The 13,959-nt window shown below is 38.4% G+C and overlaps 1 protein-coding gene across 2 annotated transcripts in view; it reads right to left on the reverse strand.

Moving 5' to 3' along the window:
• LOC150081272 (sentrin-specific protease 6-like) overlaps positions 1-13,959 on the reverse strand; it is a 369,847-nt gene that overhangs the window by 214,764 nt on the left and 141,124 nt on the right. Inside the window, exon 5 of one of the 2 annotated variants that reach the window (XM_090379580.1) lies at positions 7,051-7,221. The exons of the other annotated variant lie outside the window; for it this stretch is intronic. Coding sequence (XP_090235706.1) covers positions 7,051-7,221 — 171 coding nt within the window. The remainder of the gene's footprint in view (positions 1-7,050; positions 7,222-13,959) is intronic. 2 annotated transcript variants of the gene reach the window in all.

A 13,959-nucleotide genomic window follows, 5' to 3' on the forward strand; every position in this document is an offset into this window, starting at 1 on the left:
GTAGCTGTTATAGGCTTCAGTACTTTTTATTGCTCTGTAACGTTTCCATGCCACCTTTTTCTGCTCAAGTAATGTGGCAACTTCACTATTTATCCAACTTGGAACCCTTCTCGTGGAGTATTTTTTTAATGGTATATACGCATTCAAGGCATCTGTGATTAATGTTTTAAAAGCGTACCACAGTTCAATTGTATTCATTCTCTGCGCGATATCTACCCAGTTAATAGAGGCCATGTAGTACCTTAAGGCATCGTAATTTCCTTTTCTGAAATTAAAACCCATTCCTTTGCCTTTTACTTCTGCTACCTCTCTCGTCATCATCCACCGTAGAACTCCGTGATCACTTCCTGCTACTGGTTCCTCTACTGTCAGCCCTGTTATGTCATCTGATTCATGTGTGATGATGAGGTCTAGGATATTCTTTTCTCTAGTACTTTCCCTGACATGTTGATACAAATAACAGTCATCTAGTTGATTTAAAAATTTTGTTCCCCATGTCGAGTTTCCTTCCCATTTACTCCAATCAATTAGAGGCAAATTGAAATCACCCATTGTGTTTCTGGTGATCGCAACGTACGCCGTTCTCTCATACATTCAAGTGACTGGCTAGGTCACAGAGACAGTCGTTGCTGTACCCTTTATTCGATATAGAATCATGCTCTGGTGACGGCTCTCATTTAAGACTCACTGCCATCAGCAAGGGTCTCTGCTCCCGCACTCTCCATTGATCTTGTTTTTACACTTCCTCCCTTCTCTTCAAGAGAACTGCCTCTCTCTTATATACGAGTGCGAAGATATATAGGTTGGTCCACCGATACTTCAAAAATGGGGCGACAGTAACCAGTTCAAGAAATAGCCATTTTTAAGCTTCCCCAGAAAGAGACAAACTCAAGCTTCCACACCCCATTTCCCCCAACCTGGCTGAATATTCTCTCTCACTTAGCACTGCTATGAGGAACTGTTAAAAAGCAAAGTATAGCTTGGATAATTTGTTATTTTTCAAGTTTCCCTTTGAACTAGTAGTTCCCTGACCAAGGCTGGGGATCTACAACTCCATAATAGGCTTCTACTGACTGTAGTAAATACCGAATATGCAACACTTCATTAGATAACATCAGCACTCAAATCACCTTGAAGGCAGAATGCTGGTAGAACCATACTAACACTTTTTTACCAAATGTACAAAACAGGCAAAAATTAGCAGCAAATGCTGTGGTATAACACTGATCATCATCATCCATCAACCTGTTCTGATGTTCAACATTTTGTCTCTGTACTCATCTTTCACTGGTCATTGCAACTCACAAGGATGTAACCTTTACTAATTTATTGACAGGGAGGATGTTTCAGCTCATATTTTCATACTTTACCAGCAATGCAGTTAAAGGAGTTGTGATTCTGTACATTTATTTTCTTTGAAAATAAATTCTTTTATTAATTTTTATTGCTTTCTAAACTGAGGAGTATTGTCCCTGGGGAATATCATATGCATTGCACTGGAAATGAAAAACCTGCGGAATAAAGGGTTTTTTTTTAACTAATTGAAATATTATAGCAAACTATTCTCAGGTGTTTATTATGAATGTCTTCATTAACAAAAGTAAGCAGAACTTCAAAGATTTTTTTAATTTAATTCTGATTTTAATGAAGACAGTCATAATAAAAACCTGAGAATAGTTAACCATAATTCTAAAAAGAGGGAGGAAAAACTGTAATTACAAAAAGACAAAGAAATTCTATGTTATGAACTATGTTTTAATGGCGAGACATAGAAGGGATCATATCAAGTGGAAAAAGAAGGATACTCCATTGTAAACTCAGAGAGCTTACAGCTACATAGATACAAATCATACCAACATGATGCATAGAAACTTCATTAGAAAAAAAACAGAAACCTATAAATTCACCCTTACATAACCTTACAATCTACCAAAAATAATTTATATAGCAGCAATCTGTAGATATCGCATCAATATGGAGGGTATAGTTAATCCACCCAGTCTGCTTGGCTTTCTTCACAGATACAAACTTTCAGATTTCTAGACTAGATCACATACCTCTATTAGGGATTACCCGACTTCTAATCTCTATTGGCATAAGCACATTACAAGTATTGCCTCCTCTGCATTTAAAAAACTGGGTTTTCTCTTTTGCTCTTTTACCTTTCTTTCAAACAGCTGTTCACTGTAAAAATCGCAAATCCACCCTACCATGGAATATTGTTCCCACATCTGGGGTGGTGTCCTCAAAACCTCTCTCACGCTTCTAGATTCCATTCAAAAGAGGGCAGTTAGGTTAATTAATGACTCAACTCTAACAGAGTCCCTCCACTCTGTCTCGTAGACATTTTGTTTCTGCTTGCATGCCTTTTCTATAGATACTTCCATGGGTACTGTTCTTCTCAACTGGCTTCTATAATTCCTGCTCTCTCTTTCAAAGCAGTCCGAACACATGCTGCAACCAGTGAATATCCTTTTATTATCCACTTCAAACTCACAGAACCAACTTTTCACCTTCCTCATTTATTCATTCAACTACTGTTTTCTGGAACAACCTTCCTTCATACGTATTTCCTGAAAACTACAATCTACAGAAGTTCAAGTCTAATGTCAAAAAGTATCTTCTTTCATCTTCTCAACCTCCAACCCATGAATAGTACTAAGTACTAGAGGTTTTAATACCTGTTGTGTTTGGGGTTTTCATTAAAAAAAAAAAAAAAACAGCTACAAGAACACAAACACTAACTGCACAAAAGCACAACATCATACTGGCAGGAAACTCAACATACTCACTATGAATTATCCCAAAAGTATCTAATGGTGCACTGCTATACATGTGATTGGCACTCCACATAACCAGTGTGGAAACTTTTTGCTTACACCCACATATTCATAACTCAAGAACAGGCTAATCTGCACAACATGCATATATATATTTTTTTTATGTAAACCACAAACACGACATGCATTAGAATCTATAGTACTTAGTACCATGCTTGGGTTGGACGTTGAGAAAAAAGTGGAGCCTCCGTAGCCAGGTGGGAAGTAGCGGCAGTGCATAGCACACGCTTCTTGATTAGATCGGGGTTCGAGTCCGTCACCACCAAATACAGAGGATGTGGAAAGGTCAGGGAATGACCACCGCATATTCCGGGAGCAATATGGCCTTAGTTGCTAATGCTCCTAAAAACCAAATAACAAACAAACGACGTTGAGAAGACGAAAGAAGATATTTGTTGACATTGGATTTGAACTTCTGTAGACTGTAATTTTCAGGAAATACGTATGAAGGAAGGTTGTTCCAGAAAATAGCAGTTGAATGAATAAACGAGGAAGATGAAAAGTTGGTTCTGTGAGTTTGAAGTTGGACAGTAAATGGATGTTGGCGGCACGTGTTCAGACTGTTTTGAATGAGAGAGCGGGAACTATAGAACCAATTCAGAAGAACAGTGCCCATGGAAGTATCTGTAGAATAGGCATGCAGCAGAAACAGTATGTCTATGAGACAGTGAGTGGAGAGACTCTGTTAGAGATGAATCATTAATTAACCTAACTGCCCTCTTCTGAATGGAATCTAGAAGCCTGAGAGAGGTTTTGGGGACACCACCCCAGATGTAGGAACAATATTCCATGGCAGGGTGGATTTGCGATTTATACAGAGTGAGCAGCTGTTTGGAAGAAAAGTAACGCCGAGAGCGAAAGAGAAAATCAAGTTTTTTTGATGCAGAGGAAGCAATATTTGTAATGTGCTTGTGCCAAGAGAGATTAGAAGTCAGGGTAATCCCCAAAAGAAATATATCATTTTGCCTAGAAATCAGAGTGTCACTAAAGGTAAGCATAAGAGCAGAAGAATCCTTTTTGCGAGATATAAGACAAGACTGAGTTTTAGAAGGGTTGAAATCAACTAAGTTGTCTTTTGTCCCACTGGAGAATTACCTGAAGATCAGCATGTAAGAAATTGGTAGCAGATTTTCGAGAAGTTGAAACTGATTGAACAAGGCAAGGTTTCTCAAAGTGGAAAGCAATGTTCTATCATCGGCAAAACTATGGATAGGATTTCCAGTTAATGGAAGAAGGTCATTAATATACAAGAAGAAAAGAGTGGGGGGAAAGAACTGAACCTTGGGGGACACCGGCATTAGTGGAGAAGTTAGAAGACAGAGAGCCATCTACCATCACCCTCAGTGAGCGATCACAGAGAAAACTGGATAACCAATTACTAAAACCAGTTGGCAAACCATAAGATGGAAGCTTGTTTAGAAGACCTTTATGCCAAACACGATCAAAAGCCTTTGAGATGTCAAAAGCAACTACTTGTGTTTCACCAAACCTTTCCATTGAATTAGTCCATAAATGGGTAACATAAGCCAAAATATCACCAGCAGATCGACACTGACGGTATCCATACTGGCAATTGTTGATCAGATGGAAGGTTTCTAGATAGTTTTAAGAGTTGGCGGTTAATTGATTTCTCCATTACTGTAGAAAGAGTAGAAGTAATTGCAATGGGTCGATAATTGGATGCGAGGGATTTGTCATCCTTTTTAGGAACTGGCCGGATATGAGCAAATTTCGAAGCAGAAGGAAAAACGCCTTTGGAATAAGAAAGTGACAAAAGGCGGCAAAGAATAGGAGTAAGTTCAGGAGCACAGGTTTTGAGAACAAGTGGAGAAATACCATCGGGACCTGGAGCTTTCTTAGCATCAAGATTTGTCAAAATCCTTCTGAAATCCTTTTGACGGAAGACCACAGGAGAGATTGAATGGAGTGTGTTGAAATGGTGGGAGGTGTTTAACAAGATCATTAATATATGAGTTGGAAGAAAAATGGGAAGCTAGCAGGTCAACTTTATCCTTGGCTGAAGTGACAACAGTAACATCTGGTTTGGACATAGGTGGGAGCAGAGATGGGCAAAAGTTGGGCCAATAGCTTTGGCAAGGGAGCAGAATGCTTGGCTACCATTAGGGCAAGAAGCAAGTTTTCTAATCTTAGCCTGTTCAAACTCTAGTTTGGACTGATTAATATGCTTTACAATTGTTGCGAGCTTTGGTGTAAGCAGAAAATGAAACTGAAGAATTAGAAACAAGGCAATTACGATATGCAACATTCTACTCTTGAACAGTCTTAGCACATTTATTGGAAAACCAAGGTTTAGATAAAGGACGAGATTTTAAAGTGGAGTGTGGGATAAAGGATTCCATTCCTGCAAGAATAATTTCACTGACACGATCTGAGCAAACGTTGACATCAGAAGTTTTGAAACAGTAATCCGACCAGGGAAAAGAAGAAAAGAAATCTCGCAGGTCATCCCATTTTGCATTCTTGTAATGCCAAACAACACGAGGTTGGGAACAGCCATGAGATAAGGGCTCCATTGGAGAAGAGACAATCACCAAGTTGTGATCTGAAGTGTCTAAAGGACCTCTCACTTCGACCGTGTACTTAGAAGCGTTGTTTGTGAGAAAAAGATCAAGCGTGTTGGCTGTATGATTAGGATTGTCTGGTATTCTTGTAGGTAAATGAACAATCTGTGCGAGGTCATTAGTAATTGCAAAAGCCTCAGCATCTCGAACAGCTGGGTCGGTGTGACTAGAAAACGGAAGCCAGCTGGAGTTGTGAACATTAAAATAACCAAGGAAAATTACCTCCTTGTTAGGAAAGTTGGACTGGAGAAAGTCAAGTTGCAAAGAGAGGAAGTCAAAGAGCTCAAAGTGATTAGTGGAGTTGGAAGAATGGTCGAGACAACAGATGAATTTTACACAATGAGGTAGAGAGATTTTAAGCCAGAGAAAATCAAAGAGAGTAGATTCCAAATTGCCAAGTTTCTGACAGGGAATATCAGAACGGATATATGCACAAGTACCACCTTTGAGGTGAAAGGAATCATACAGCGAATAATTTGGGCATCTGAGATGAGCAGTAGTTGAATCAACCGATAACTGAGATTCAGTCAGAAAAAGTACATATGGGTTTGGCAGACTGCAAGTGGAAATGGAGATCGTTAAGCTTAGAATTGAGACCACATATATTTGCGAAATGAATTAGGAAGTGCTTGGGAGGTTTAGATCTTTTCACAGATAAGCTTGCTCTACTAGTTTGACAATTCATGGTGTATTCAGTAGTAAAAAAAAATGGGTGGGACATGCTGTATGAAGTAATGAAATTTTTGGATATGGCATATACATGGTAAGAATATACCCAGATCCTAGACATAACGTGGCCTCGACAATGCTCCCCGCATACACACCACTCGGACTCCCTCCAGTCACTATCTGGCAGAGTAGAGGTAGCAAGATTATATACTAGCTGATCCGGAAGCCTCCTAGAGAGTTACCAATAGGTTCGGTCCGGTGTACTAACTAGCGGCTGGCCTGCGAACACCATTTTAGAGCTGTACCCTCGAAATGTCAGGAATATTGGATCTCGCCACGATGTTCATCATAACCTCAAAAGTCAACAATCATACTGCATGATGGAAGAGACAGGGAAGGGTTGACTGGAACTTAGCTCTAGAGACCAAACATGGGTTCCACGACTTCAAGCCTCCAAATAAGCAAAGTGGTGGTAGCGGCGGTTGATGAGAGTTATCTACCACCTAGTACTGCCTGGTAACATAGAGGTACGGCATTCCTCCGTATGGTATGGGCGCCACACCTCGACCCCTCCTTAAGTTGGTTCACACCTGGTCACCCACCATGTACTTGAGCATGGAGGTTATACCCAGGATTACTAACAGTCCGACCATCGTGAAGGTGCAAGCAGAGGATTTGACTGTCACAGACCGTCCGGAATTTGCCGAAATTGGGTTCACTTGACTTGAGTGTCACCCGAATATCAGGTCCATCAACGTTTTAGACTACAGGTAGCAAGTGCAGCTTGTCTGGCATATCTGAGAGAATGTCTGTGACAACCTCAAGTACCGAAAGGGGATTAAGCAAGAAAACTTCTGTAAACTGCTCTTAGAAATCAATAAACAATTCACACACAAGTGCATATACTGAAATAATATTTGAAAATAAGCAAGCAAAAAAAAAAAAAAAAAACAGCTCACCTAGGTTGCAGTGATGAATTAAGTGCTTTACTATATTTCCATATTCTTCCATTTGCTAATGCTGGAACTGTAACAGTACTCTTGGTTTGGTTATTTAATCTCTGAATATTCAGTTCACATGGTTTAGAAACAATTTTTACAACACAGTTGGATGGTGCACTAGCTAGACCCCTGTAATTTTAAAACAATTATTACTGATGGAAGAACAGTAAATTTTATTTCACATAAACTTTATTTCTGCTCAGTACTCAGTATATACAAAGTCCTCCAACATTATGCTGATTCATGTAATGATCTTTTTGCTTCCATATTCACCAAAATTTTCAAATGTTACTCCAGTGTCTACAAATTTTACACATTTTTTGAAACTATATAAGCCAGTTTAAAATGTACTGCAATTAAAAAAAAAAAAAAAAAACCTACAAAAATGTAAAATTAACATAAAATCAAAATATTAACATGGAAATTTCAGAATTTATGTTAAATTCAATTGTTTGTTCTCATTCATTCGCTTAAATTTTTTTGTAGTTTTAATTTTGGTGATAACAGAAACTTCAAAATATTTTAAATGAAATTTCAATAGCAGACTATACATTAAAAAATAATAGAAATAAAGATAAAATAAGATCAGACAGTCCTTGGCTTACACTGATATACTTGCCTCACTAGCAAATTGCTACTTATTTAAGGCAGTAGAACTCGCATTTTTGGCAGTGTGACCTGCACTTTTTTATTTTTTTTAAAAGAAATTCAGAAGTCTGGATCTACTAAATAGTAGTAGTAGTAATGGAGGCATGTGATGCAAGAAAGCAAGCGTATAATCTAATGTAGCTTTATCCAAAAAAAAAAAAAAAAAAAACAATTTCACACATCCATTCCCTCTAAAAGTTTGTCCAGTTCCTCCTTGATTTTAAGCTATCAACTTGTACAACAACAGATGAAAGTTTGTCCCAGCAATTAACCATTCGCTTGCAAAAGGCAAATTTCGTCACATCTATTCTACAATTGTCTTTCCACGATTTGAATTTATGCCCCCTCAGGTTGGTTATCTGAGTAAGCAGGAGAATCCCTATCAAAATTCAGCGTGCTCAACACATTCCAGGCTTACACACCTCAATCAGATCACCTCGCAGGTGCTTATAGTCTCCAGCCACTGCCATTTGCAGAACTTAAGCCTTTCTTGGTGAGGGGATCCCTTTGTTCCCCTCACCAATCTTGTTGCCTTCTCTGTACATGCTCAAGCAACTCTATATCCTTCCTAAAATGAGGCCTCCAGACCTGTATGCATGCAGTACTCAAAGCATGGCCTGACCATTGCCTTATACAAAGGGATAATCACCTCCCTTTCCCTACTAGCAAAATTCCTGTATATCATTGACAATACCCCATGACCTGCTCTGGCAGTCTGTCTGCATTGCTCAGAAAACTTCATATCTGACTGCACAATTACTCCCAGATCGTTTTCATTTTCTACAACCCTAAGTGAAGTACCACACAGTTGGTACATTTCTCTGGGGTTACTTCTATCCATATCAGTACTTTCAACCCATCTGCCCAAATTTTCTAGTTTCTGTTGCAGTAGCACTGCCATTGCTATCATTAACAATCCTGCCAACCTTTGTGTCATCTGCAAACTTCATATAAATATACAAAACAATAGTGGGCAAAACGCCGAACCTAAGCCTGATGTACCTTCATCAATATCACTGATAAATATACAAAACAACAGTGGGCAAAACACCGAACCCCCTGGGACTTAACATTAGTTCACAAAGAGCAGCATCCATTGATTACCTCTCTCTGTCTTCTTCCACTTAACCAACCTTTATCCATTGTAGCAACTTACCCTTAATACCATACTTCTCCAATCTGTACAGTAGTCTTCCACGAGCAACAGTGTCAAAAGCTTTCCTGAAATCCAAGTATATGATATAAAAATTATTTTTTGCATCCAGTTCCTTTGTAACCACATCATAGTATCCAATCAAAAATGTCAGAGAAGACTTTTCCTTAACAAACCCACGCTGTGTCTGAATTATCACTGCTGTCTTGTCTAGATGATCCTGCAATGCATCTTTAGCCAGTGACGTCATTATTTTCCCCAGAACAGAAGTTAAACTAACTGGTCTGTAATTACTTGTGTCACCCTTAGATCCCCTTTGTGAACTGGGGATACACCAGTGTGTTGGGACTTCTCCTGAGTCCAAGGATGCTCTCATAATTATGGCTAAGGGTTTGCTTACTTCCTTTGCCACCACCTTTAATATAACTGGATAGATCCCATCCACCCCACGTGCCTTTCTTATTTTCAACTTCAAAACTTTCTCCTCCACTTTGCTCTCAGTAATTACAAAATCATTAAGCACCCTGTTATAGTTTGATAAATTTCTGGCATTTTCCTCCCTTAATAACTCCTCATGTGTGAATAAATCAGTGACATTAACCATTTAGGCAGTACTATACAGCAGATCATTTTAAGTTTCTAAAAATGCAAGGGGAAGGTGTAACAATATTACTTTAAAATTTGTTCCTGTGGGAACCAGACATGTAAGTACATGATGTGTTAATACATACATATTATGGTATGCAATTTAGTCAGTGTGGTTCTTGACAAGCTCTAATAATGAAGGTTGGTGCAATTTTCATTGAATATTTTAGCACTAAAAATATTGCTTCAAAGGAAAGGTAAGTATGAAAGCAATGCTGCTGCTGTAAAGAAGAAATGTAGCAGAAAGGTCAATACAACAGCAGTGAAGGCAAAAGTGATAACAGTGAGAGTGGACTATCAAAGTGAAATCAAATGGAAAGTGGATCTTGCTTGCACAACTGCACAAACAATTCTTTAAGAAAAGATCAGATTCTGTGATAAAATTCAGAATGCAGCCCAACTACAATCAACAATTATAAGAAAAATAGGACTTGTGGCTGAGATGGAAAGACTTGATTTTTGGTATCCGAAAATACAAAATGACATATGCATTTATCCCAATAAAGGTCTTTCTCTTCAAATGTATGACTACTTCCAACTGCTCTCTGCACAGTTATTATATGTAGCCTCAATTACTTTGGTAAGTGCAATATGGCCTAAATTAAGCAGTACTTGAGCAAAAAATTCCCATAGCAGCAACAACAACTCTCTCTCTCTCACTGCAACATATATCGAAAATAATGAATTATGAAAACGCAATAATCGATTATTTCTAATAATGCTCATCAATACTTTACACCATGCCATCACTCAGGCCAGAGCTTTGAGACTTTCTGAGACAGCAAGAAACGAGCAGGGAGCAACCAAGGATGAAAGTTTCAGTAAAAGTAGGGAATGGATTTTGAGTTTCAAAGATGAGCAGGGCTCACATAACATCAGGATGCAAGCAAAGCTGACAAATGCTGATGAACAGGTAACTAAAGATTTTCTCAAGAGACTGGTAGAGATCACTGAAGAAAGAGGTTATTACTCCATACAAGTCTTCAGTGTCGAAGGGTTTGTCAAAGTGTTTTTGAAGACATCTTTTTTTAGAAGAAGATGCAGTCAAAAACCTACATCTAGCTAGGAAAAAAAATCAGTGCTTTGCTTTATTCTGCTTTATTCAAATGCTAGATTTAGATCCCAGCATCAAGGTTATGTTGTAGTAGTAGTAGTGGTAGTGGTGGTGGTGGTGGCATGTGATACAAGAAAGCAAGTGTATGAGCTTATGCAGATTCAGCAAAAAAAAAAAAAAAAAAAAATTACAAAACAATCCCCTCTTTGTCCAGTTCTTCCTTAAATTTATTTAACCTATCAACTTCCACAACGCCAGATGAAAGTTTGTTCCAACAATTAACCATCCGCTAGCTAAAGGCAAATTTCCGCACATCTATTCTACATCTGTCCTTCCTCAATTTCAATTTATGCTCCCTTAGGTTCGTAATCTCAACAATTAGAATCCCATCAGAATTCAGTGTAGTAATAATTCATTTAGTAGTAGTAGTAGTAGTAGTAGTGGTGGTGGTGGTGGTGGTGGCATGTGATGCGAGAAAGAAAGTGTATGAGAGAAAGCAAGCATCAGCCAAAAAAAAAAAAAAAAAAATCCCTCTAAATGTTTGTCCAGTTCCTCCTTAAATTTATTTAACCTATCAACTTCCACAACGACAGATGGAAGTTTGTTCCAGCAATTAACCACCTGCTGGCTAAAGGCAAATTTCTGCACATCTATTCTACATCTATCTTTCATCAATTTGAATTTTTGCCCCCTTAGATTCGTAATCTGAACAAGTGGAAGAATCCCATCAGAATTCAGCGTGCTCAACCCATTCAAGGCCTTATACACCTCACTCAGATCACCTCACAGGTGCCTAGTCTCCAGCCGCTGCAATTTGCAGAACTTAAGCCTCTCTTGGTAAGAGGATCCCTTCATTCCACTCACCAATTTTGTTGCCCTTCTCTGTACACGCTCAACCAAATCTACATCCTTCCTAAAATGAGGCCTCCAGACCTGTATGCAGTACTCAAGGCGTGGCCTGACCATTGCCTTATACAGAGGGACAATCACCTCCTTTTCCACGATAGCAAAATTCCTATATATCACTGACAAAACCCCATGGTTGGCAGCCTTTGCTCAGAAAACGTCATATCTGACTGCACAATTACTCCCAGGTCTTTTTTATTTTCTACCACCTTAAGTGTAGTACCACACAGTTGGTACGTTTCTCTGGGGTTACTTCTACCCATATCCTGTACATTGCATTTGTCAATGTTGAACTTCAGTTGGCACTTGTCAGCCCATCTACCTAAATTTTCTAAATCCTGTTGCAGTAGCACACTGCCATTACTGTCATTAACAACCCTGCCAACCTTTGTATCATCTGCAAACTTCAATGTATTCCTGTCCCCCCCCCCCACCACCACCACCACTCAACACATCAGTGCTCCAAACAAAGACCAAGAGGTAATGTTTCTTTTTAATGCATATTATCTGAGGACAACCACTGATTAGACTATCAAGACAGAACCATGAAATAATTTTAGAATGGATTCAGAAGCAAAATTTTGGATAAAGTGAAGAATATGGTAGGCTTGGAAGGAGATTAGAGAATCTAACGTCAATGGAGCCTGGAGAAAATTGTGGCCAGAAATTGCTTCTGGTTTTTGGAATTTGAAGACCAAACAAGAGAAATCACTGATTTTTTAGAGATGGTCAACTGCAGTTAGAAGTTCAAGAAGACTATACTTGGGAACAGCTTTCCTTTCATTCCCAGGAACTCACCAATGAAGGCCTTGAATTATCTTGAAGAATTCCAAATTATCACACCTCAAGAAAGACCACCAAAATGTGCCTGATGTTTAGCTGCTCTCTTTTCACTGTAGACAAGATCTTTCCCCATCCAAAATGGGGAAAGATCTTTCAATCCATATGGAAAAGGGATGACAGAGGCAACCTACTAATTGAATTTGCAGGGGAACAAAATTTGTCCATCAAACTCATTCTTCAAGAAAAAGGACCAACGAAAACGGATGTGGAAAACCCTCTTGGACATACTAGTGAAATTGACTTCGTACTGACAAACTATAAAACAATATTCAATCAGTCTTGAACCATTTTAATGTTGGAAGCAACAACGGTTATTGAGAGGAAAAATCAAAACTGGAAAGAACGAAAGGAACTGGTCAAGTTGACTGAAGTGTAGATTGACACTAACCAACTATTGAAAAATTTTCAAAACTTTGAGCTAGAACTGTCCAATCGCTTTTTGTGTGCTACAAGGCCTTCCCGGCACAGATATTTCAACCAATAGCAACAAGGTCATAGAGACTATTGTAGACACTGCCTATGCCCTTGCGCCTACTGTAAAACTAAAAAAACCAACCATAATATCAAAAGAAACAATAACCACGATGAAAAATGAACAAGAAATGAAGCAAAGCGGTAACATAAGAAACAAGGTAAAATATGTAGAAATGTGCAAGACCGTAAAAAAGTGCGTAAAAGAAGAAATGCACAAGTTCAACCTTGATCTCATCAGAAGAACATTAGAAGAAAATCAAGGGATAAAGAATGCAAAACGAAAAATGGTTATGCACTACAGCCAAATGTTTGCTTTGAACTTTGAAAGTGGCACAATAGCAAACACCCAACAACAAATACTAAAACGACTAGACAAATTTTATTCAAATCTTTATAAGAATAAAGGACAACAATTGGATCCAACACCAGATGCAGAAGCTGTTCCAGAAATTTTTATAGCAGAAGATGATATAAAATCAATGAAAAATGGCGAAACGGAAGGACCCAATAAAGTCATTATTGAAAAGTTGAAAGCTGGAGGCTAGCTGGTATGTAGAGCTCTAGCCAGACTATTTTCAAAATTCCTTATACTTAAAGTACCTGTAGCACAGAAAAATGCAGAAGTCATCCTACTGCACAAAAAATGGTGACAAGGCAGATTTAATAAATGCACCGACAAATAAGCCTATTACCAGTTGTCTACAAAGTTTTCACAAAGACACTTTCAAGAAGAATAGGCACAACACTTGATACAACACAACCCAAAGAACAAGCAGGTTTCAGAAGTAGCTTCTGTACAAAGGATCACATCCAAACAGTGCAACAAGTTATAGAGTGCCACAATGAATATAGCCTTCCATTCTCTTCAGCCTTCATCAACTATGAAAAATCATTCAACTCAGTCACAAAACAAGTAATCAACACCGTAATCAACCAAACCAAGGTGTAGACAGAGCTTATGTCAATATTTTCTGATCAATATATGAAAAGGTGACTGCATCAACATCAGTCAACAATAATAAAATTCAGATCAACATAGAAAAAAGGCATTTGACAAGGAGACAATCTCCCTAAAACTATTTTTTGCCTATTTAGAAATTTTTTGCAAGATAAATTGGAATAATAGAAGACTCAAAATAAATGG

This window comes from Mastigoproctus giganteus, chromosome 8, assembly GCF_048544385.1.
Source record: "Mastigoproctus giganteus isolate SK-2022 chromosome 8, ASM4854438v1, whole genome shotgun sequence".
Taxonomy (NCBI): domain Eukaryota; kingdom Metazoa; phylum Arthropoda; class Arachnida; order Uropygi; family Thelyphonidae; genus Mastigoproctus; species Mastigoproctus giganteus.